The following is a 25,243-nucleotide window of genomic DNA, read 5'->3' on the forward strand; positions in this document are numbered from 1 at the left end:
CGGGCGGCCTTCGCTGCATCCTCATTGTCAAACCGTGCCATAGATCTGAGGATGTCCTAATATTCCTTCGGGAAATCGGATATATCCATTTCGGGATTCTTCGGCCGTAAGGCATGGACTGAATTGCCCATTCAGTAGCCTTCTTCTCGATCTCCGACTCTTGTCGCTGCATCTCTCTAGTCAACAAAGTGATTCTTCCCTGACTAGCTTGAAGTTTGGCCTCAAGCGCCCACCTTTGCTTCTTGGTGGCCTCCCACAGCTCGCCCCTCTCCCGCTCTACTTGTAAGGCTCGCTGAGAGGTCGTTTTCAGCTCCTGGTCTTTCTCGCCAGCCTCCTTGGTGAGTCTGGCCACTGTCTTTTGGAGCTCCTTTATCTCCTCTCCGTGCTTCTCTAGCTCGACCTTCTGAAAGTCCACCGTGCGAAGAACAACATTCCTTTCATTCAAGTACTGGTTCGCCAAAACAGTGGATAAGTCTTTCTCTACATCAACGGCTTCTAGGTCTCGTTTAAGCCACGCGTTCTCTTCTCTCAACGCAACCATCCCCTCGGTAGCTCCCAACTGGACCTTTTGTAGGGACAATTGCATGGAAAGCAGAGCCTGTGAACAAAAAGAATAACAAGTTAGTTTCTTTGCTATTGAAAAGAATAAAAGTCCTCATCGAGGACAACTCGTTCTACCTTGCTCAGGTGCTGAATGGATGTGGACATCAGGTCCACAGGATTGGAAGCCATGAACTTCTCAAAAGCCTCTGCAAGCCCGCACTCCAACAAGGTAAAAACCACTGGTTGTAGATGATCCGGAAGTTGTCCCATCGAGTCCAACATAGGAGTGTTCGTGCTCGTGCCTCCAGCAGGAGTCGTATCACCCACCGGTTCCTTGCCCGGTCTCCTCCCAGGGTCCACGGCCTCGCTCTACCTTGTTTGCGGTGCCCCTGGAGCAATAGAGATGTTGGTCACACCCCTGGAAGGCCTTCCCAAGCGGAACACTTGGTAAGGCTGCCACCTCTCCGGGCTGAATGCCCAGGCCCTCCGATTCGGACTTTGACTTTTCAGTCCAAAGTTGCTTTCGCTTCTTAGACTTTTGGGCCATGCTCTTGTGCTTCGGGTGAACAGCCGAAGGCTGAGGAACCCCGCAGGTCGCACCGGAGCACCCGCCGTTGTCCCTCCGACGAGGGGACCGTTGGGAGTAGCTCCAATCAGTCTAGTGGCGCCTATTCGGGGGAAAGTGAACTGCCTCAGTTGTGGGCGATCTGGACACCTTGGGAGGCATGGTCACTGCATGTGAGCATCATTAGCAAAAAAGTTCGCTGCATGAAAAATCTAAAAATAAGGTAAGGTTACAAAGCTTACTCGATGTGGTCTCTAGGGTCGCTTCAGAGTTGAAAAAACCATACTTTCGCAAATTTGCAGTTGTCACGAGCAATCTTGCGTCATGACTTTTTTCGGGCAGAAAGCCAAAGGTGGTGATCCTGTCCGGATCCCCGAGGAGCGTTAAATTGGTCGTTTTGTTAACTACGAAGAAACAAAAAGCTCGTTAGCGAAAAACAAAAGTAAGTTCGCAAACTCAAAAGAAAGGAGAACCTACTCGGCTATTGAAAATGGAAAATGCCATCATGACGAGAGAAAAAGAACTTCGTCTCGTATGCCCCTACGTTGCTCGGGTAACTATGTATTCCCGCTTCGATGGTAGGTCGCTTGGAGAGATAGTAGGAATCCTTATCTTTACTCTTTTTTAGAATGTACGAGCAATTGAGCTCTACTGCGGTTAGCTCGCCCAATCCATTTTCACCGCATGCAATGTACATAGCCACGGCTATCATATACGCGTTCGGCGTGAGCTGTAATGGTGCGATCCTGAAATGATCGAGGACCGACCTGACAAAAAGGTGAAAAAGGATCAACCCTCCACTCTTGAAAATATTCTCGAAGATCGTAGCCATCCCTCGTGGAGGACCCTGAGTTGTGTGTACCATATCTCGGAAGACCTCCACACTGAGAGCGTATTGGTCTACCACCTTCTAAATATCCTCGGAAGTAATCATCGACATGATCTCTTGAGGGGGACCTGTAGGAGCATCCTGCACAGGGGAACTAGTCTCTTCCTTAGCTCTGGTGGTTGGGGCGTCCATTCTACTACGGTCTGCAAAAGCGATATACAGGGAATCATTTAGTCCTCATACACTGTTTCATACGATGATGTGGCAGAGAAAGTAAAAAAGCTTCCTCCCTTAAATCCTAGAAAAACCCTAACAGAATACTTTTACAGCCACCTTCAATGGCTCAAACCCAAGGAGAAGATTTCATCTTCGATCAACTAATAGCAGGCTATCATCGCATGGCAACTATCTGTTAGTGTATATTAGTGTATGCCCTAGAAACCATTCGTGTTGTCGGTTTCAGAGCATTTTGTTTTGTATCTATATATATCATAAATAATAGAAGAAAGAGTTCTTCAATTCATATATGTAAATTGCTTCCTTTATTCAGTCATGCATTTAAAATAAAGTATGTATATGAATTGTCCAGATGATTCATTTAATAGGTAAATGAATTATCGAAAAGGGTTCCCTACGGAAGCAATATAAATTTGGGCAACTATATTGTACAGTAGGCATACCGGATGCTTCCGAAAGATATCATGAGTTGATATAAGTACGGATGACGATGATAGTCATGTCACTAGGGCATTGGTATGGATTAACGGTTGGTGAACTGTTTTTCGAACGTGACCGAATAACGACAAATCACTTGGAAAAGCATGTAGTCAATGATTTATCGTTTGGTTATATCAGTGCACGATGTAGTCCTTTGACCTGAGACATTGTAGTCGGATCCGATATGGATGCGTATGGTTCATACGGTGTATAAGTACGAGACTAATCATGTTTCGTACAATAAAGCCTATTTGGTCATGCGTTGTTCATATGCGGAAACGAACGATGGTCAAGAGGGGATCCATTGACTCGGAAATATAGGATCGGGAGTACCGCTGACTCCATCCGGATTCGAGTTCCTAGACGAACATCGATAAATGTCGGAAAATTGAATCTCTGGCCAGAGTCTATTATTAGTCATACAAAAGTAAGTTTGTGATGACAAGTTCCGGACATATTGATCGACAATTCGGTAGAAGATCGAGTTTAGGATTTTGACGTTCCATGAATCCATACTCGATTAGGATATCTCAATGGAGGGACTTTACCTGCATGGTACGTATGATCTGAAATGGGTTCGATGAAGTATTTCTTCATCGTGGTTTAGGGACTATGGCACATTGCTAGATGTTTACCATAGTCGTTGGGCCTCCGGACGGGTTTCCGGATTCATCCAGAACCGGCTCACGGCTAATCCACGGTGGACCTACATGGTCACACCAATAGCCTTGAGAAGTTAGAGAATGATGAGAGAGAGAAATGATTATCCGAAGAGGGCTAGCACCTTCCGAGGGTAATAACGGGATTTCTATAGTAATAGTTACATAGAAAACAATTTGTGACATTTTAAGGGTTAAAATGGTCAAGCAATAATTAATTATATTTAATTATTATATCTTAAAGTGTTAAGATTAATGAGATGAACAAAAATAACCTTTTAATAGTTAAAGGGTAAAAAGGGTAAATTTATGGGTTGTTAATGTAAACTAGTTTAGTTTACATGGGCCCTTGAATAATATTGATTATTCAAAGGGTAGCATATTAAATTCGTGGGGTCCCTTTATAAAATAAGATTTTATTGGGCTTGGAAGTGAAAAATAAATAATTGCAAAATAGCCCAAGTATATATAAGTGCAAAAGGTTGCATTTTTGTTCATTATTCACTTGTTCACTCAAACACAAACTAAAAGCTCTCTCTCCCTAGCCAAGGCCACTCTCTAATCCTCTCAAGGTGGTGTTAAAGTGTGGAGGTTTCATCCTTTTGAAGCTAATCTTCATCAATCCAAAGCAAAGGAGTAGGTATAATCTCATATCCAAGCTTTGCATGTAAACCGTTTTTTTTTAATCCATGCTTTCATGTTTTCATTCTCCATCTCCACCACTCTTCATGCATGCTAAATCTTTCACTATCAAAACCAAGAAATAATAATAAAAGTGGCAGAGAAACCATCCTTACCTCTTAGAATGAGAAGATGAATCCTCTTGCTTGGAATATCAAGCGCGCACCAGTCTGAGAGACAAGGAACCAAGGCTCACGAAAAATTTCTTGCTCTGTCTAAGAAGATGAATATTGTGACATTGCCTGAAGTGGGCTTGAGGTTTTATAGTGAAGGAAGTGACGCTTTGGTTTTCAGAAGTCAAACGACGTTTAGACGGAAAACACATCTGACCGTTGATCGCGACCACATGTCGCGAATCAATGGAGATGAGTGATCGTCACGCTTCGAGAAACCAAATCGTCGTTCTCTTTCGTTGAAACACTTAAGTGACGACACAGTTTCCCTCCTTCACATTGAATGCGCCCCTGTTCGCATTTAATGCTTTGATAGGGAATGTCTTTTTAGCATGACTCGCATTTAATGCACATAGCTGACACTTATTGCGCACAAGACATGTCTGTCAGAGCAAAAGATATTTCATTAAATGCATCAGCTATAAAAGTGCAACGGATAACATCTGAAGAGGTCGTTATATATAACACTCCTCGTCTTATGTCGCGAAACGACGTAACTCTTTGATTTTGTCTTATGTCAGTTGCGAAGCGACGTGACCCCTTCGGCAAAAATTCCACTAAGTGCAATAAGGTTGCAGGCCTCGGTTGAAAACCAGTCATCGTTATGGCACTGAACATGGTCTAAGAATAGGTCGCTGATCCTAAAAGAGTAAGCCATGTCAGATCGCCTACATGAAAAAGTTTCTTCGACCTCTTTGAAGCCAGGTCGGATCGACCAGTATCTCGTCAAACACATCAAATTAAGGCATAATATGTAGTTTCCAAGGTTCGATTCTCAAACCTTAAAAACTAGGGGACTTCTGTTATGCCTGGTAAAGCAGGGCTAACACAAAGCCCTGTCAGCATAAGTGGTCAGAGCTTAGGTAAGTCCAGCAGCCATTTAGACGCAACCACGTCGCACGCTGACGCAAGCGGCATACTCCTGCCAGTGCAGTAAGTGTGCGCCAGGCTGGTGAAAAGCTGGAGGCGATCCACGTGTCCAATCCCTGCAAGAGTCGAGTAAATCACTCGAGTAGGTGAGTAACGAGACGCAAAGAAGGATTTGCATGGCAATCTGACCCACTCCCTGATTTAGCAATCATTACCTCAATTCATCCCATTATAAATAGAGGGTTCCTCTCCCGTTTGTGGGATTAACTAATTTCTCTCTGAAATAGCATATATACTCTCTCTCTCTCTCTCTTGTAACCTCTTGTAAGTCAGCTCGCTGAACGCGACCTGATCTCAAATATATTAATGCAATACTAGTGGACGTAGGATTCGCTTATTTAAGAGAGAAATTACCGTTCTTCATTTTTTACTCAGTTCAATAGCCCCGTACACGTGTGTCTTCTGAGTAGTTCAACATTTCCCACGTACGTTTAGTTGGTGTCAAAATCGAGCATCAACAAATGTATTGTTGATAAACCATTGCATTCACAAGTGTTTCAGAACCATGCTTGAGCAAATAAAATGACATAGAAATCAAAACAGACTTGCATAACTTGACAATAGGGTTCTTATAGCCCATAGGTATGTAAGTCATGTATATACAAAGTTCATAATATTCAAGACTGTGAATAAGAGGAAATCGTTGTTCATCATGGCTAGATGATGAAACAAGCGTGGTGAATGTCGGAACCAAATGTATCAGTTGGGTCTACTTAGGAGTTTCATGGTAGTGATTATGAGAGTAAAACCATCGTAGCGGTTTTAAGGATAAACCACCGTGGCGGTTTTGAAGGGTTTTTAGTAGAGGTTTTTAAAACACCCAATCTGTGCTTAAAAGTTTATTTTTCAGAGGTTCTGACAGTTTTTTAAAATGATAAATTTACATATGTGCCCATAAAAATACCCCAACTTTAATTAGTACTTTAGAGTTTTGTTTTTTCCATTAGAAAGTAAGGGTTCTTTATTTGTTTTTTATCTATTAGTATTTAGTAAGGGTTCTTTATTTGTTTTTTATCTATTAGTATTTTATAACTTCAAATGTGATAAAGTCTCCTTATTTTTCTTTGATATTCTTTGCAATGTCTGGAATGATTGAAAAATTGTAACTCCACTTCTCCAAGAAAGCATCTAGAAATGAGGTTTTAATAATTTTTTTTATGATTGCTTAAAATTATTTTATATTTAATATGATTGGAGACATAATATGATTAAATTTTTATTTTTTTTTTATATAATTTGGATAGTTTTATAGTGGATAAGGTATTTGTGGAATAAAATTTTAAAACCAACAAAAACACCTCGATTTTGGGTGTTTTATAAACCCCTCAAAAATACATTGTACTGGTTCTTGAGAATTTTTAAGCCAATTAAAACCAGTGTATACAAAATCTGATAAGTAATGGTTTTAGAACATCTCAAAATCAGTAAAAAAAAAACTTTCAAATGGACCCTTATAGAGTAGACTATTCTGATGAACAAATGTCGAAAGTAAACGCACAAGTCGGAAAATCTTCAGAATTTTACTATGATATAGGCAAAAAGACGATGTTGAGGTGAAAGAGATAGGTTTTGTATGAAACAGTTCCAGGCGAACTTGTTGATCCAGCATCATTTTTATGATGGGTTTGAATGGTTTCTTGAAAACAAGCAACAAAGGAAGGTTTAGTTGGAGGGAAAGTCTGTTACTTTTGTTTAAACTCTGTGGAACTAGTACCGCAGTCCACTGTATATACAGTGTGCTGTCAACACAGGATAAATTTCATTAGATTTTAAGACATTTTTTGAAAAGAAAATCACACCGTTAACTTTTTTCCTAGGTGTTCTCTATCAGATTAAATTACAAACATTTGGCAGCTAGGGTTAGTAGATTTCTGCCACGTGTCCTTTCTGTTGTTTTAAACGGTGAGAAGACAACAGTACAACACTATAACAAACCGCGCTATTTATATTTTATACAATAAACTTGAAAAAGAAAAAATTGTTAAGTGTATGAATACGCGTGTGCTCCACATTCCTTTAAGCTGCCTTCAACCTCGACGACCCTAAATAATCAATCATGGCGGCAAGAGTGTCCCAGATTAAACGAGTGATTTCTCTCCTTTCTCCTAATCGACTTCAAAACTCTTCTTCTCTCTTCAAAGGTGAACTAACCCTCTGCCTCTTTTCTTTATTTGATTTTCTTGCTCGTTCTATATGCATATGTTCATATATAAAAATGTTAATAAAAAATTGTTTTAATCGCAGTATTGTTGTTCTGTTGTTTGTTTTGAGCTTTTTAAGTGAATATACGGTTTGGGTTCTTGATGATTTTGATAAATAATATCTGTCTTAGCCAATTGAGTGGAAAAATACTCGAACTTTATTCCTTTCTTAGTAGTGAAATTATATCTTTTATCATCTTGTTTGATTTTAAATTTCTTGAAATTGAAGCTATGTTTCTTAGAAATATGTGGAGTTTGAAGCAACAGCTTAGCAAAGTGGACAATGAATTAAATTGTCCTTTAAGCATTTTGATGAGTTCACATTGAGGCAAAATCTGTAATTATTCTCATCAAGTAAGTCCATATCATATTTAGCTTATACAGTTTTGACCTTTGGTCTTCTGTTTTGAGATTTTGTGGACAACTGAAGGATTTTTTTTCAAGTGTTTTTCCGATACATTTGCCCCGACAAGTTTTTTCTTTGGTGTTTGGAGTCACGTGCTATCACGGATTGTTTGACTGATTGCTTACTCATAGCTTATTTGGGATCATAATTGAAGCAAATATTAAGTGGAAGAGGTCCTTAGATATCTGCTCAAAGAATTAAATCTAAAACCCTAGAAACTTTGGTAATAATCTGGCTATGTTTGGTGATGTCTCAGAAATGTCCTTTCGGTGGATATTAAGACATGTTGAAATGTCTTTTGCTAATATCTAGTTTTTTGCTTTTAATGCTTATTATTAGAATGCAGGGGAAAACTAGTTGTCATGAATATGAATGAAGTAGGGGTGTTAGTTCAACCATTGTTTTGTATTAGAAAGTAAATCTGTGCATTTTGCTGATTTAGGTAATTTTCGGGTGACTTTCACCCCTTATTTAAAAGACAAGTTAGACACTCTATGAGGATGTTGAGATTAACAAGGTTGATGTAACTGAATGATTTAGAGTGAAGAAGGAGACTTGGGTCCTTCAATTAATTAATGTAGCATACATACTCTTCTCTCTGTCCTTGTTATTGACATTGACTTTCTGAAGTATTAAAAAACTTTCTACTCTTTTCAATATTCTGGCAGAACCCTCTAGGCAGTTGTTTCCTTCAGCAAGTGCACTCATTAGCAGAAATGAATATCATAGAAGAGGACTTAACACACTAACAAATCCAACCAGCGTGGCTGATGAGGTTCTGCAAAATCATGAGACTGGCAGTTTAAAGCCCACTGATGACAGTTCTGCTGTGAAGCATACTGCCGTTTCCAACTTGAAGACATCCCCAAGGCATGATCTGGCTATGATCTTTACTTGCAAGGTCTGTGAAACAAGATCTGTGAAGACCATTTGTCGTGAATCTTATGAGAAAGGTGTTGTGGTGGCACGCTGTGGTGGCTGTAATAATCTGCACCTGATTGCAGATCGTCTTGGGTGGTTTGGAGAACCAGGAAGCGTTGAGGAATTCCTTGCCGCTCGTGGGGAAGAAGTGAAGAAAGGTTCTTCTGATACATTTAATCTAACACTTGAAGATTTAACTGGAAAGGGAAACTTGAAAGACTAATATATCCAGCTACCTACAACAATATATAGGAAACGCCTTTGTAGTTGAGTTACTTCATTTCTTGTTTCAAATATGTGGTTACCATGATTGCCTCGAATTCTAATAGTAGAATGCTAGGCGTAGCCTTCTTAGAGGTCTGAGTCTAATTTTGAAAGTTAATGTAGCAAGTGTTGATTGACATTGTACTTGAAGTTAAAGTTATTAAGATGGAATCCTTGATTGATATCAGAAAAATAATGGATTTTGCTGTGCTTTTGGATTGAATGGCTGGATCATTTCACTGTCAAAAGAGAACTGGAAAAATAAGATGGTTTGTTTTGCACATCTTACAATTTCCAGATAGAGCATGAAGCAATTTTGTCTCATGTTGTTCAGAAACTACATATAAAATTATAGGAGCAATCTAATATGAAGTACTCTGAATGGAGAAGGAATTCTCATATTAGATCTGTTCCTCAATTCAGCATTCGAGGATAGTACTCTCCTGAATCAGTCATGAAATCAAAACTCACCAAGCTCTAGAGTTGAGACACTTGATCTCGGCCTTCCTTTCCATAAACACTATTCGTAGTTTACCCTCAGTTCTGTGGTGATTCTGAAACGCGATTATAGCACTGAGCATGGCATTGAGACAGGCAACTCACTACATGTTGTTAATATCCCTTGACTGCTTCTCCTCATCATCAGAGTCTTCATCCATATTAGAGCAAAAATTGATAAATAAATGAATAAAAAACCAATTAATATAATCCCTAAGAATATTAATCAAGAGATAAACTTAGGAAAAAAAAAACTCAAATCCCAGTATAGAAGTTGTCTATAATAATACATGAATATGTACAAAAAATATATAATAGAACACAATACTGAAAAGAATGTGTTTATTGTGCCATTGCTTCTCTAATTACAATGAATAATCAATATCGATCGAATTAGAGAGTCTTCATCTATATTGATTCTTATAATGAAATTAAAGAGAATCCAGCTTTCAAAAATAGGGCGGGACTTTTGAAACTTTTGAAATCATATAACCAGTGATTTGAATATACTAAGATGGAATTTTTGCCTAATTTAAAAATACATAAAATTTTAAAAGTTCCCTGATGTTTCCTTTGATTATCTACATACCCTTAAAGTTTTAAAAATTAGTGCCCGAACCCCTTTACTTAAACTACCTAAGAATCAATTAATCCTAATAAATTGGTATATGTATTTACAACAATATATTTTTTAAACTTAATAAACTAAAAACAACGTTTGATTTGGCGTTTAACTAAGTATTTAAATGGTTTTGTTCCTATTTTACATAAACAAAAATTAGAAAAAATTCTATAAAAAAAGATATGTGGTTGAGAGCATGTTCTCTCATTATCATATATTAAAAAAATTAAGAAACAATTTGAAATTTTGAATCATTTATTAACTCTTAAAATCTATTTTTGAATCATAAAACTAAACACCTCCTAAAAGTTGATAATTTTAATTATCTCTGACTTTTGGGTGACCGAGTGGTTTGATAAAGACTCTTATGTATATTACTTAAAAGGTCTTTAGTTTGAATTATTCATCGATTGCTAATAGGGGTAGCCACTGGAGCTTTTACTTAATCAATAGTTTCAAGGTTCTAGGAAATTAATTAATGTGCGCGTAAATTGATCCAAACACCTCTTATAATTAAAAAAAAAAAAATCTGATAATTTTAGGCCACGATCAAAATTTTCAAGAAATATATAATTAACAAATAATAGAGCAAGCGACATGTTCCCACCCAAAGAGTGGCAAAAAGGTAAGTTTTCACCACTAGTTTCATTTATTCCAAATCCCCACCCACAAAGTAACACAATCAGTGAACTCTAAATATGTAAGGGTACAATTACCAAATTACCCTCCATTCTTCTTTTTCATCTTCCCCTCCTCATCTCCACTGCCACTACCGCCACCCATCCACCGTTGGTTGTGGCTTTTTTATAAACAAATGGTGGGCATCGGTGAGTGAGTGGAAAATGGCCGTTTTTTCAACAATCTAATCTCCCAAAATGCAACAAATCAACTCCAATCAATGGCCAAACAAACTACAAACAAAAACTCCTGCAAAATCACTCCCAAACAACTCCAAAAATCAAATCAAAGCAACCAAAAGTGAAGAACAACCCATTTTGAAGTTCCTTTGCCACCCCTACCTCATTAACGCATTGTCACGCTTCCTTCGCTACTCCCATCGCAGCCGGTGACTTTTGAAGTTCCCCTGCAACAACCCCACCCAAAACCAGCCCACCACCTTTCCTTTGCTGTTGCAAAACCCATTTGCGAACGAAAGTTTGCACGATGCTTGCGTGCACAAAGAAGGCCGTTGCGTCTCATCTCCCTCGCACCTCCCACTCCCATCCTCCTGCACCCCCAAGTCAACCTCACCACCCAACCATCGCTGAACACATCTCGAGTGCCTTTGCTTAACAAGGTTTGTTTTTTCGGTTGAGATTTGATTGGAGAAGTTGATTGAATGCAGTTTATTGGGATTTTGAAGTGTATTCGTGTTGTGGATTAAAGTTATTGGTGTTGGTGGTGGAGTTGGAGGCAGAGAGGAAGGGTTGGGTTTGCAAAAAAATTTGATATAGATATGATTTATTATTTTTGGATAAAAATACCTAAATACCCCTTAAACGTTATATTAAATGATTTTTGTTAATTTAAGGGTGGAAATTTGGAATAAATAAAACCAAGGGTGAAAAATTGTCATTTCACTAATCTTTGGGTGGGAACATGCGTTTATTCAAAATAATAATAGTAAAAGCACCCAAAAGGTAAATGGCCTTTGGGTTTACGGATCAGGTCCAAACCCTTATCCAGGTTACAGTTGTAGCAAAACTTAACCGTATACAATCACCAGTCACTGCTTCAGAATTTGGAACCTAAACTCTTTGTTTAGTTTGTGAATTAACTCAGAAACATGGCAACAATTTCCTGTTTTTGTTTTCCCTCCACCTCTTCGTCTTCTTCATTCTCAATTCACAGAAACTTTACTTTCAATACAAACTCAAACTCTATGTCTTTAATGGGTTCGCTCTCTTTCGCTCCCAAAACCGGCACGCTCTACACTCGCTTTGTTTCAATTTCCATCAAACAAAAGCGTTCCAATATCCCACTTCAAGGTAAAAAAAAAAAAAAAATTATCAGATTCTTTTACACTTGAAGTTTCTTTGGTGGGTTTATTCTGTTTTTGTTCTTTGTCTTTGTATTGGTTTCATAGTTATGATTTGAAGGTAATTTTTTTATAGGAGGCAATAATTTTGATTGTTAATTATGAATTTTAGATTCGCTGCTTAACATGATGCTTCAAAATTTGATGAAATTTAGTTTCCACTTAAAACTGTGAAAAAGTCGTTGGTAGAATGAGCACATATTGTGTGTTGAAAACTGATTATTTAGTGTGTATGGCAGTGAGATCAGTGGCTGTTCCTTCGGAAGCTGTTGCTGGGTTTGATGAAATGGTGTCCGGGACTCAAAGGAAGTATTATATGTTAGGTGGCAAGGGAGGTGTAGGCAAGACAAGTTGTGCTGCTTCACTTGCTGTTAAATTTGCAAATAATGGGCACCCCACTTTAGTGGTTTCAACTGATCCTGCACATTCATTGAGTGATTCTTTTGCTCAGGTTTATAGCCTTTTACTTTGTTGGTCTTCTTGGAAATAAGGAATCAGGAATGCTTGCTCATACTAGAGTCTAACTTGGTGCATTTTGTGTTTGTACTCATGCTTATGCTTATTTTTACTTAGGATTTGACTGGAGGGCAACTGGTTCCGGTTGATGGACCTGATTGTCCATTGTTTGCTCTCGAGGTTTGTGGGAATTTGCTCTTCTATGATTGTTTAATATATAATTATATATTTACATTTTTTTAATGATGGTTCTGTTGGCCATTTACTGTAAGACATAATTGCACTTCTTGCTATAGATAAACCCTGAGAAGGCTAGGGAAGAATTTCGCAGTGTAACTCAGAAAGATGGTGGAACTGGGGTTAAGGATTTCATGGATGGTATGGGTCTCGGTATGCTTGTAGAGCAGGTAAAGCTTTATCTGTAGCTTTTGGCTTACAACTTGAGATGACAAATGTCTTCCCTTGAATGTACTTGCATTTTTATCTTTCGTGGATGGTTTCAAAAGTGAGAATGCATATCTTAATTTCTTCATCCTTTTTTGGTTGCCCACCATTTGGTTGAGAAAGTTAGGAGAATTAAAACTTGGAGAGCTATTGGACACACCTCCTCCTGGTTTGGATGAAGCAATTGCAATTTCCAAAGTGCGTATTGTTTGCCCTGCTTAATCAACCTGTTGTGTGGCGTATGGCATATCTTTGAATTCCTTACCGATCATGTAACCTCTTGCCAGGTGATGCAATTCCTTGAATCCCAGGAATACAGTATGTTCACTCGAATAGTTTTTGATACTGCACCAACGGTAAGAAAAAGTCTTATTTTTCATGTTACTTCATTTTGTAAATTAATCTACTGAGCTGGACTGTTGTTCTTTGCAGGGCCATACTTTGCGACTTCTGTCTTTGCCAGACTTCTTGGATGCTTCCATAGGCAAGATATTAAAGGTATGAAGGCTAAATTAGACCATTATATTAACACCTTGATCCAATTTTAGTGATAAGTGGACCATAGTATGCTTCATGGATTACACATATTCAGTTACATTCGTGGTAACAATGGTGAGAATTTTATGAAACTGAACATTCTTGCTAATGCAGAAGTATTTAATTACTTCTTGGTGTTTCTAGGGCTGTTTTCCGTATTTGATGAGATTTATTTTCACTTGTTTGTGTCACAGCTTAAACAAAAATTAGCTTCAGCCACGTCAGCAATAAAATCTGTATTTGGGCAAGAGCAAACCCAACAGAATGCTGTAAGTCTGATGGTGTTGGGAACCAGTATCGTGCTTTTCTTTTATGAGTTTCTATTTTAATGTCTTTTTGTTATTCAGGCTGACAAACTGGAGAAACTGAGGGAGAGGATGATAAAAGTGCGTGAACTTTTCCGTGATACAGAAGCAACAGAGTTTGTCATAGTGACAATCCCCACGGTAATGATATTTAATTTTCTTTTTAGATATTCCTCGTCAAGTGATGAATGTACTTGCTTGCTTCTTTTATTCCATGTGGTATTCAATTCAATTTTGAAATGAATTTTTTATTTGGTGGATAGTGATTTGTGTATAGTTACGTTGTTTTAGTTTTCTAGGATCCTGCTTAGAAAAATTGCTTTGTTAAAATTTATGCTGTAATTGGTCTTAGTTTGGCCTGGTTTTGTACTGAACATGCGGGATCTGATTTGGACTTAATAGGGTTATTTTGGATCATCTCTGTTATTTGGATCTGGATTCCATTTTTTCCCCTCTTGCCTTGCAACTCTTTGATATCATGTTAGCTAATTAGCTAGTTTTTGAGCAAGTGGCAGGAGAGAGGATTGTAGAATGTTTTAGTTCTAGTAGGAACTATTGTTGATTGCATGTAAATGACTCATTCAATCTACTGACTTTACCTAGGTGATGGCGGTCAGTGAGTCCTCAAGGCTGCGTTCCTCGTTGACAAAGGAAACTGTACCTGTCAAGAGGCTTATTGTTAACCAGATTCTTCCCCCATCTGCCTCAGACTGCAAATTTTGTGCAATGAAAAGGAAGGTATTCATTTGTTTGCTCTGTTATTGGCAGGATATTAAACTTTCATTCACATTATGAGCCAAACCATAAATTTATGATTGTTAAGCTGTTGATTGCAAGAAAGACTTCAAATAGTGAGCATATGATGCAATAACACGAGAAGGAATGTCTAACAGTTTGAACTTTCTGTTTGTAAATTTTTATGTTTGTGTTTCTTAAACGTGGAACTGGAGCTTTGGTCTACAAAAATGAGTGAACGAAAATGATAACCTCTAATTTTACATTGTTCCAATTTTATGTCTATGTTCCATTTGTTGCCAAACAAACTTTGTGTTTTCTGCATGAGAGTCGAAATTGATATTGTCTGTTTAATATTATAGGATCAGATGCGTTCTCTTGATATGATCCGAAGTGATCCAGAACTCTCCAACTTGATAATGGTTCAGGCACCCCTAGTTGATGTTGAGATCAGAGGCATTCCGGCTCTAAAATTTATTGGGGACATTATATGGAAGTGACCATGTGTTCATTGATTTCGGAGGTGATTAGTAGCATTTTTTCTCTAACCTTTCAATTGCCTTTATTTTACCTCTTTAGAACCAGCTAGTCTTAGATATGAGAGGAACTGAATTGATTGAAGTAGAAGTTTGATTACTCGTCTATCAAAAGTGTTCTTCATAATGATATTGGTCAATGATGATGTTCCCTTTGACATTGTTGCATCCGCTGCTTAGTTCTTAATATTCTTTTTACCTATGATTCTGTAAACAGGTACATGTTATTTATCAAGCACGAGAAGGAAGGAGCCCTGAGAAGAGAGGTAGTTGGGTGGCATTCTACCAAAAAGTTAGAATTAAATGGTGAAAGCCCTTCTTGCTTTGGCCATCTTTTTGGACCGAAAGTACAAATACAATTTTTTTTTCCCATCACCTTGATTTTTCACTCTCTTTAAGTTTCCCCTGATAAACTGGGATTTGAAGCTAGTGAAAATTAACAAATTTTTTTCCTTACCAAGAAATCCCTGAATGTTCTCTCACATAAGTTCTGTAATTTTGAAGAATGCTTTGTATATTCGTATAAATACAAAATGAAATAAATAACTGAGCCTAAAATAACAAGCTCCTCATTTAAATGTGGTGCTATTCAAATTCTACAGTATACATGATTTAGTCTAATGTGGTTTACATTTTCCTACTGCTACTGAGCAGCTACAACTCAATACTTAACAGCAAGCAGTCTTCTTGCTGAATGTTTTTGGAAGGCCTGAATGATCGCTTCAAATTCTGAAATACTGCTTTTGTACATAAAGAATTGAGAGGAAAAAGAATGGAAAGTTGAAACTCATCTCTTTTGGAAGATCAACATACCAAAGAATGCTATGGCACGGCTAACTACTCCGATGAGGAGAAGGATGACTATACAAAGAATCCATTCATTAAGACTGTATCCACTCTTCAGCAGTGCACCGCATCGAGTAATCAACCACACTCCAGAGTACCTGAAATGAAAATGATGATGTCTTTTACTCTGCAGTTAAATAAGACAAAACATTTTCCCTATCATTTTCCATGATTTCCTAACTAATGGATGGTTACACATCAGGATTTAGTAACTGTTAAATCAATTTCCACTATACAGCGTATAAGTTCACATTCCTATATTTAGATTCTCATGTTGTGATCTCAGATCAGATTAGTGGTGGAGATAATCTTCGACTTATAAGGATCGATGGGCTACGTCATTTAACAGGTTGGTTTTAGATAGTACAGTTGACACAAGTACGACTTGTCACACTAGTTCATCCCAAACTCAAATACTGAATAATTTCCTGGCTTGATATGGATATAACAAATTTTATGAGAGTCTCCAAGGTGCAACATGTTACATAGATTTGTGCAATACGATGAAGAGAAAAAGGCAATGTTGTCATATACTCATACTCATACCTCTCAGCATTTGCAATCACAAATGCTTCCAAAGCCCACTTGGGGTAGCACAAGTCAGCAATATACTTCAAAGCTTGACTACCATTTGTTCGCGTTGCAATGAGAGTCAAAACCACGGGAAGAAGAACTGACCACTGCAAGATCAATAGCTTGTCAGTACAAACTGAATGACATGTGGAACTTCAAATTGGTAGAAAGACAATGTTCCATTGGTTACTCCCATTACTCACCAGCTGTGCTGAACCTGGTTGAAAGAAGATAGCCAGTGCATAGGCTATACCAGTTGCACAATAAACAAGGCATAGCAAAACAGTGTAATTTTCCGCAAAGGTAGATCTTGGGTTGGTGAAGAAATAGAACATAGAGAGATACACAACAGGTTTGACCACTGTATTGAAATGGTCAATTGTATCCTTGGCAAGAAAATAGGCCAAGCTGCTCATGCCGGAGGCACTCTCTCTCCAGTACTGTAATTTGTCCAGAGAAAATGTTCGCAAAGCTGCTATTTTGCATAGAAGAGCTGAAAACAGCAATATATTATGGTAAGGCAGAGAAAATTGTAATCTTATATTCTATTCAATTATTTGTTCTAGCAATCGATTGACCCATCTAATCCAAATTTGAAATAACTATTGGTTCTTGCTCTCTGAATTTTAGGACAAATAACTAAATCTACCCTTCTTTATTCTTCAAAAGTAAGGCAAAAGTGAAAAAGTTCTTCCAATATTATGAAACTTTTGTGTGTATAAATTGAAGAAAACTGAGTTTGTTGAACTTACAAACTGCAATAATGGTATATGTATAACCAGCTGCCCCAAAGGTTTGATCATCACTTGCTTTACTCAGTGATCCTAAGCAGGCTCCAGCAAGCAATAAGATCAGATAATCGACTGCTTGTAATCTAGCTTCCCTTAGTCGCTGCTTGCTAACCCTGAAATTGGCAAGTACATTATGAGTGTCAAGAATTAAGTATCATTTAAATAGAGTGGAGTAATCGACGCAAAATATTTCTGGATGGATAAGCCAAATGGAAAGACTGAAATTCTGATCTGGGGCTAAGTTACAGCAGTTATCAAGTAAATGGTAGTACATAACTTATTCTGCACAATGGCAAGCAAAAACAATCGACTATCATATTCTATATATATCACTTAGCTATACTTTCCTCTCAAAGCTAGTAAGTCAAAGCCCACTATTCTTTCTGATATGTCAACTCATTGGGGATGTGTTGGATAAGCACATGTGAGGGTGTGAAGTAAATCCCACATGAAAAGAGAATAAGACAAGCGATAACTTGTATACAAAGAGTTGGTCCATACTCATTGGCTTCAGCTTCTGATTCAAGGTGATTTCAAACTTGATTACATAAGGTTCTTGATTAACTCAGGTAATCCACTTTTCGATTCTAAGTGAATGACCAACAGACACCATGAGAACTTTTAGGAAAATCGTAGCAGTAAGCCAGTAACTATATCTGTAGGATGTGCATGTCAATTTTACTCTTTTTGGTCTATAATTGACAAGATAAGTTTTGAAATAATATGGAACACATGGAATTTTTAACATTTAAATATGTATTATAATTGAAATTACCAGATATGTAACAAAAATAATTGGTTTTTTACCTCCCAAGGAAGTATCTGTATTGCTGGAATACACCTGGAGTTCTCCTGTATGACAAATCCTTGGACTTTAGGAAATTGAATCGTATCTTATCATGATGCAACTCCACACTACTCTTCACATCTTGCCATAATTCTCCAACAAAAGAACTGTCCTCCATTCCAGCATCAGCATGATTTGCTCCATTAGCTAGATCCATACCCATTGGGGGCATAACAATTCCAGCAGCATTCTGCTGCAAATCAGGGGGCACTCGGTACCCATTATGAAGCATCCATCTGACAGGAAGCTCCTTATAATTCAGATTTGAGCTTGCACTTGGTACCACTATACCCTCCAAAATGTCAATGTAATAGTCAGGAGGGTTAATGCGCTCTGGAACCTTGATACCAAGGCCCGAAAAGTATTCTTCAACTTTCTTCACTGAACCGTGATAAACAGTAAGGCCACCTTTCGCCAGAAGTACTAAATCATCAAACATTCTGAACAAGGCATAGCTGAACCAGAAATTTTAGCCGTTAGCTAATAAGAAAGGAAATGAAGGCTGAGAATGATTGCTATCAAATTAGTCATAATATATAATAAATTCTGAGATGATTCTGTAAATCAAGGTTATAAATATTGAAAATTTTCCAATCCTGTTCAATCGATGAAGGATGCAACAGTTAATATTGGAAAGTAACTTGATTGATAGTTTGATACCAGAAAGTTACAATGTGAAACGGTTTATGACACAACTAATTGCAGAAGCTACTACTAAAATCTATTTATCAACTTCTGATACTCTCAAAATTGTGAACTATGAATATTGGGTCACCCTTAAAATATCCATATGCAAACTGCAGGGAAATTTTTGTTTTATAGCTGCTGATATGTTCTACCTTGTACACTTAACACATAGAGAACATGTTAAGATGCCATTTCGACATTAAAATTCTTTACTTCTTACTGACACCAATTTCCTCACAGTTTCATTTATGATGTTTCCAATGATTTTAAATGTCAAGTACTAGTAGTGGGAAATAACTTATAGTGCTTCTTAACATGTTGAATAGGTAATCCACCTATCCAGAAAGTATTTAGATATCATAAAGCAAGAAACTTTAAAGAAAATGAAAGATTTATACAGTTGTTAAAAAAATGCTAACTTGTCATTGGAAAATGTTACCTTGGTTGGTGAACCACCATGCAGATGTTTACCCCTTCAAGAGCTTCACGTCGAAGTGCTCTGAGAAGCAGCTGAGAGGATGCACTGTCCAAACCAGACGTAGGTTCATCTAAGAGCAAAAGTGAAGGTTCCATAACCATTTCCAATCCAACATTTACTCGCTTCCTCTGCCCTCCAGAGATGCCTCGCTTTTCTACTGTTCCAACCAAGGAATCCCTCACAGATTGAAGCCCCAAGCACTCAATAACTCTTTCAACAACTAAAACCTTGTCCGCTTTTGCCAAGTCAGCAGATAATCTTCATCAATCAGAAGTTCGTAAGGTAAGAAAAAATGGCAGCAGCAGCACAGAAGGAAATATAGGAAAGTCATCATAAAAAACAGAAAGTTGAGAATACACATGGCAGAGCAGAGCAACTCAAGCACTAATGTTAGTTTTAATTTATTTTGATTTTAGTTCCCTACTCATCTTCTCATTACTGATAGATAGCTATATATTATTTACCAGAAATTGAAGATTATCTAAAGATACTAAATTTTATAGAATCCCAAATTATAAAAAATAAAAAGAAAGGATGAAAATGAGTTGAATATATAAATTTGTGGCCAGAATGTTGAAGGAGCTACATATAGCCTACCTGCAGTGTGCATTGAACCAGAAATTCTCTTCCACTGTCAAATCTCCATGTACAATATCGTCTTGTGGCACAAAACCTATAATTTTCTTATATGAGTGGATCGATTCATGCTTATCATTTATAAGAATTGAACCAGTTGCCTTGCATGCAATTGCTTTTCCTGCCAGAGCAGAAAGAAATGTTGTCTTCCCAGCCCCCGAAGGACCCATGACAGCAGTGATGCGGCCAGGCTTAATTTTTCCAGTTACACACCTCAATAGATGTTTATTTTTTGTTTTCAAAGTAAGGGTCAGGTCTTTGAAAGAAACCTCAATTAGTGGCCTTTTTCTGACTTCAGTGTTGGTAGCCATTGAAATTACTCCTGAGAAGGTAAGATTCTTGTTTTCTTGCTGTTGAGCTTTCTCTTTTTCAAGTTGATTATAAGCATACCTAAAAATTTGGCTGTCAGTAGTAATTTCTTTATCTTTCCCTTTTGACATATGCTCTTTTCTTTTTCCATCTTCAATTTCAAGACTGAGGCTCTCATAACTACTATGGTGATTTTCTATCTCATGGATCTTATGCATTTGACCAGGTTCTTTTTTCTTTCCTTTTGATGGTGCAGATATTGGCAGAGTAGCACTCGAGGTACTTGAATGCGAATTTGGGTACAAATCGTCATCTATGTCTGATCTAGCTTGGTCCAAAATTCTAAGCTTCTCAGGAGGTTGGATGGCTTTCTTACGAGAAAATGTACGTGATATCTGACTTTGCAATCCAGTTGCATGTTTTTTAGCAGCGTCTTTTGCAGATTGCCACCTTTGACGTGCTTTTGCTGTCTCTCTTGCACTCCTCGCTGCTGCTTCCCTGGATTTGGCCAGTCTCCTGTCCCGAGTGGAGAGAACTTGGTCAAAACAGTTGTAAATAATGAGTAGTAAAGTACTCAGAGCAGCCTGCACAAGTAAAGAAGGGTATCTATCTGGATCAGCATGGTTACGCAAGGAGATATAGGCATGCATATTCATAGTTTGTCAGATCATAAAGTGAGACATTAAAAATTGATAAGTCATTAGATTGCAAAATTTGAAATCATGAAATATTTTAAGATATTTGAGGAACAATGGCATGTGAGTGGCAAAGTTTTTACATGAGCATTTATTGTCTTGGCGCCAAGCCAGCTGAGATCAATTAAAGTTTATTTCTAGAAGTGAAGAGAAAAACTTACTATAAGCATAATTCCATACGCACGCAGATTTTGATGTGAAGCATTTGCATCACATGAAGTCAACTTGAAGCAGGCTGCAATGGTTGATAAAGGTCAAAAATCGAGAAATAGGAACATATCACCAAGTTTTGACCATAGAAATTCTGAGAGTTGACTGGTTTATAGTGAAAACTAAGAAAACAATTTTACACCCACCATGAATCAGTTAGCAGCTGTTTTTATTAAGTTATAATAACAGATTTTAGAAAAATTGAACTTACGTTTCTCAGATGTAGAACCCAACCTGCAGTAATGTCTGAAATTGCAAAAAGGGTTTAATAGGATTAGAAAATGATTGTGAAAGAAGTAATAAGCACCTAAACTTTCATCGAACTATAATTCAAACAAAATACAAATCTGATTCACAAATATCCCAATTTTCTTATAAAACCTGATTTAAAAAAAAAAAAAAAATTGCTGCTAGCTAATATTAGACAAGCTGTGGAGTAACAAGTGTTGAGAAAAAAATTAATACCCACTACTGCAAGAATTTCTATGTATAGTTGTTGGGCAATATGATCCTGCTGAACAGAATATCTCTTTACTAGTAGTAACATCAGCCCATATATTTGCCCCTCCACAGGTATGGTTCCTTTCTGCAGGTATTTGGTAATCATATCTGCAGATGATAGAAATACATGTTGATTCAAATTTTAGGATGTTGCAGTAAAACATATAGTAAAGCAACACTTAAAATTAGAATCTGAACTTACGGTTCACATATGCCAGTTGTGGTATTGAGTGTTGCAAGAGGACAATAGGAACCAAGCGGGCAAGCTTCAAGAACAAATATGAAAAGCAACAACAGGAGTGTAAATAAGAAAATGATTGATGGTGAAGCACCATGAGAGACATTTTTATCTCTAGGAAGTAGTTCAAAAAAAGAAGAATACATGGACCTTTGCAGGTAATGATTTCTGGATAAAAAGACTAATTATGAAGTGGCATTCGGAGGATTTGATAAATTCCACTTCCAATTATCAAGAAACAAAGCATTTAAAGGATTCTTAGAAACTCACGTATCATGCACGTAAGACCATGTGGACAGAAGAAACCCTCACAACAAGACTGACAGTTCTGAGTTCTTGCCGGAATGTCCTGTGAATTATCAAGGTCAACCTGCTGATCTTGGCCAACACTACAAGCCCATCCTGGCTCACAACCAGAAACCCATGTGGTTAAATTACAATTCTTGTTAGGTTTCAAAAAACTGGAATCCCCTGATGTTTCAAAGAAACTGTTGACGTAGAACTTCATTTCTGCAGCAGAGCACAACCGCCTGGTGATATCTCCTGTAAAACCAATTAGTACCAAGATAGCATGTTAGAACAGATAATACAATTTGACATATTGACCTGTAACTCAACTCAGCCATAATGTCACCCATCCAAGGTCCAATACGTGTGGGCAAGGGAGTCAAAAGTGGATAATGGTCCCTGAACTCCCCAAAATCTCTTAAGATACCATCCCCCCCATTGCAAGGCTCTTGAGCACCCCCATAGGGAATGAAAGCTTTCCCCATGCTCCACATTCAGTGAGGAAAGATGTTCCCAAAAGCATGATTATAAAAGAGCACAGAAAAACTGAAAATAATCATAAATTACAGGATATGTTTATCAATTTGATTCTAGGAAAGCTGAAGATTATTAAAAGCATTCGAAGTGAGTGAGATTGATTACATTCATAACGGTTTGAGCTTAATCAAGTGAACTGTAAAGAGAGAACCAAAAAGAAAATGGTGCAAACAATTGACTAGTGGCATGAACTCAAACCCATGGCTGGAGATCCACTGGTCCATTTAGCAACTTATCTGTTGTAACCCATTCAAGTATAAGGGACGGCTTTACTAAGATTACAATATATTACCCTCTTTTAAAGCTCCAACAAAAAGCCAACATCTTTCTATGCCAAGTTCAAAAGATAGTGATTCAGAATTGGATGTTATCAACACTGTGAGGCTAGATGATCTAAACCTAATAATGAGATTATTTAAAATTATCCAACTACTATGAATGTAATTTGTTTAAGGATTCCAACGGTAGCTTCACTATGTGAAAATCAACATAACTAGACAGAATACAATATTTTATCAATCACTAATGCTTCGGCAAACCTCCAAGACAGAGTGGGGTTACAACATGAATCCTTCTAGGCCAAGATGCTCTATCTGGGGTTCAATAGCTCACTAAGGCCAGAACACTAGTGACTACTAAGCCTTCGACAAATCAATAGAAGACGGGCAATTCCGAGCTTCAAAATGTTGGTTCTACTTCCTACATTGCCAATCAATCAAACAGGAAAAAAAAAAAAAAGAAAAAAAAAAAAAAAAACACGTTCCTCTGAGATACTTGTACCTCTAGTTTTTTGAATGCAAGAAGCCAAGAAGTCCAAATTGGACGAATAATTAAATGCTTTATTCCAATCAGCTTCCCTGTAACAATCAAATAAGCTTCAAATTTAAACCAAATTCAAATACAATCTGCACACAAACATATCAACGTTTAAAACGGATCTAACTCAAGAAAATTCAGACCAAGAAAATAAACCAAAATGTTTTAAATTTACATCACTAGTAACTCTAAGAAAGCAGAAAATACAGCACAACTGACCCTAATCCTATCACTTAATAAAAATTATGTTGATTCTCAAGAACCCAGAAGCAAGAACATTAAACGCAAACTTTCAACAGTAATTAAGTTGACCTTTTTTTTTTTTTAAAATAAATCAAGAATAACACAAAGCATGACAAATTCACATTATGATTTTGTTTTCTTCAATTTTCAGAGTAAACAAATGAAGCTAAATTTATAAAGAAATAACTCACGGGTCCTTAACGCAAGCACTTGACCGGCTGGCCAAATTCTTGCTAAGATTCCTGGTAAGATTGGAAATTCTGCCATAAACAACCTGTGTGATAAGTGGAAGAACTGCAGGGTTGTCAATTTGATCGTAGTCACTCACATCTTGACAATGCACCACATATGAAAAGCTCAAAACTACAACGACCCATTTGAGAATTGAGCACGATTTCAACATTTTGAGCTTCTTCAAGCTCAAAACTTTTAGCTTTGACAGAAGAAGATGCAAACTTGGAGCTAGAAAGAATGAAAAAATACAAATTTGAAATGAAACCCAGATGGGAAAAAATTTAAATGAAGTAGCTCAAACACTTCGTCAATGGCGTCTGTAAAAAACAAGAGTTTAAGGAATCAAAACGCATATGTCGTTTTGAAGGTCAAAGCTAAATATTTTTTACGTGTTATGATTTGTAGGGTTGTTGTGGGACCCGTATAAAGGACCACGTCCAGGCGACTTCCAAAAGCCGGCTTTCAGGACCAGACCAAACCCAACTTAAACTAAACAAAACGAACATGTCTGGTTCTGCTGTCTGGTCTGCGAATTAAAGAGTGAAATTTCGCAGCAAATGCAGTAACGTGAATAAATGAAACTCACAAAGTGAAATTTCCCTTTTTTTTTTTTTTTTGTGGGTTGAAGATTATGCAATTTTCATTATTATACTCTCCATTTTGACTTGAAAGAAGGCAAAAGGAAAAAAAAAGTTAAAAATATTATAATGCGGTTTATGACAGAGGTTGATAATCGATGTTGATCCGTTGAGCATGAAACTTGTAATATTAAATTTGTTCATTTATTATATATTATTAATGTTTAACGTTTTATATAAAATCTTGTATTATTTATTGTTTATTGAAGATGATTTTATTCTAAATTTATTAAATCTAAATCCAATCTACGTACTCTGAATGATTCCTATGGTGTAGATAGACCTCCTGAGAATTTTGTTTATAGAAATCGAGTAAAGTTACCCGCCACCTGGATAACCATTGGATATCTCAAATCTTTGTGAAGCTGAAGGCCAACGGTATCCCAGTGGAGGAATAGGATGTAGAACTAGAAGTAGAATGATAATTGAAGATTCTAATTGGGCCTTTTTCATAAACATAAGGCCCATATTGTACCCTTTAACACTACTTTTTGAAGCTTCCAATTAAGTACCATTGTCTTACTTTTCGTATTGAAGCTGACATTAAACTGGAAAATTCAAATATTCACATTGTGGATAAGTTTCTAAGAATAGAGGTGTTTTGGCATATTAGGTT

General features: G+C 37.2%; 3 protein-coding genes across 3 annotated transcripts; 2 read left to right on the top strand and 1 right to left on the bottom strand.

Annotated features, from left to right (window-relative positions):
* The first annotated feature begins 7,062 nt into the window (after positions 1-7,062).
* On the top strand, positions 7,063-9,088 carry LOC116115367 (DNL-type zinc finger protein-like). Its single transcript, XM_031401527.1, has 2 exons — positions 7,063-7,238; positions 8,373-9,088. Exons 1-2 carry the CDS (start codon positions 7,154-7,156, stop codon positions 8,846-8,848), a joined length of 561 nt encoding a protein of 186 aa, XP_031257387.1. The 5' UTR covers positions 7,063-7,153; the 3' UTR covers positions 8,849-9,088.
* A 2,707-nt stretch (positions 9,089-11,795) lies between these two features.
* Positions 11,796-15,612, top strand: LOC116115312 (ATPase ARSA1-like). Its single transcript, XM_031401466.1, has 12 exons — positions 11,796-11,997; positions 12,287-12,498; positions 12,621-12,683; positions 12,800-12,910; positions 13,071-13,145; positions 13,235-13,303; positions 13,380-13,445; positions 13,679-13,753; positions 13,832-13,930; positions 14,393-14,527; positions 14,887-15,047; positions 15,278-15,612. The coding sequence occupies exons 1-11, from the start codon at positions 11,796-11,798 to the stop codon at positions 15,022-15,024; spliced, it is 1,245 nt and encodes a 414-aa protein (XP_031257326.1). The 3' UTR covers positions 15,025-15,047; positions 15,278-15,612.
* Positions 15,613-15,842: 230 nt separating this feature from the next.
* On the bottom strand, positions 15,843-24,366 carry LOC116115313 (ABC transporter G family member 24-like). Its single transcript, XM_031401467.1, has 14 exons — positions 23,947-24,366; positions 23,477-23,553; positions 22,142-22,414; positions 21,836-21,899; positions 21,598-21,741; positions 21,344-21,378; positions 21,084-21,157; positions 19,880-20,811; positions 19,244-19,540; positions 18,078-18,572; positions 17,232-17,383; positions 16,683-16,972; positions 16,453-16,586; positions 15,843-16,004 (listed from the first exon to the last, which is right to left on the bottom strand). The coding sequence occupies exons 1-14, from the start codon at positions 24,156-24,158 to the stop codon at positions 15,848-15,850; spliced, it is 3,336 nt and encodes a 1,111-aa protein (XP_031257327.1). The 5' UTR covers positions 24,159-24,366; the 3' UTR covers positions 15,843-15,847.
* Between the last annotated feature and the right edge of the window lie 877 nt (positions 24,367-25,243).

The sequence above is a fragment of the Pistacia vera genome, unplaced genomic scaffold, assembly GCF_008641045.1.
Source record: "Pistacia vera cultivar Batoury unplaced genomic scaffold, PisVer_v2 Contig737, whole genome shotgun sequence".
In the NCBI taxonomy this organism is placed as follows: Eukaryota; Viridiplantae; Streptophyta; class Magnoliopsida; order Sapindales; family Anacardiaceae; genus Pistacia; species Pistacia vera.

Bases quoted from the DNA above. Each gene is read 5' to 3' on its own strand.
- LOC116115367 (XM_031401527.1), top strand. From the start codon at position 7,154: ATGGCGGCAAGAGTGTCCCAGATTAAACGAGTGATTTCTCTCCTTTCT. The intron at 7,239-8,372 runs GTGAACTAACCC...ATATTCTGGCAG, and splicing joins CTCTTCTTCTCTCTTCAAAG to AACCCTCTAGGCAGTTGTTT.
- LOC116115312 (XM_031401466.1), top strand. From the start codon at position 11,796: ATGGCAACAATTTCCTGTTTTTGTTTTCCCTCCACCTCTTCGTCTTCT. The intron at 11,998-12,286 runs GTAAAAAAAAAA...TGTGTATGGCAG, and splicing joins TTCCAATATCCCACTTCAAG to TGAGATCAGTGGCTGTTCCT. The intron at 13,446-13,678 runs GTATGAAGGCTA...TTTGTGTCACAG, and splicing joins CCATAGGCAAGATATTAAAG to CTTAAACAAAAATTAGCTTC.
- LOC116115313 (XM_031401467.1), bottom strand. From the start codon at position 24,158: ATGTTGAAATCGTGCTCAATTCTCAAATGGGTCGTTGTAGTTTTGAGC. The intron at 21,158-21,343 runs GTAAGTTCAATT...CAACCATTGCAG, and splicing joins GGGTTCTACATCTGAGAAAC to CCTGCTTCAAGTTGACTTCA. The intron at 20,812-21,083 runs GTAAGTTTTTCT...TTACTTGTGCAG, and splicing joins CGTATGGAATTATGCTTATA to GCTGCTCTGAGTACTTTACT.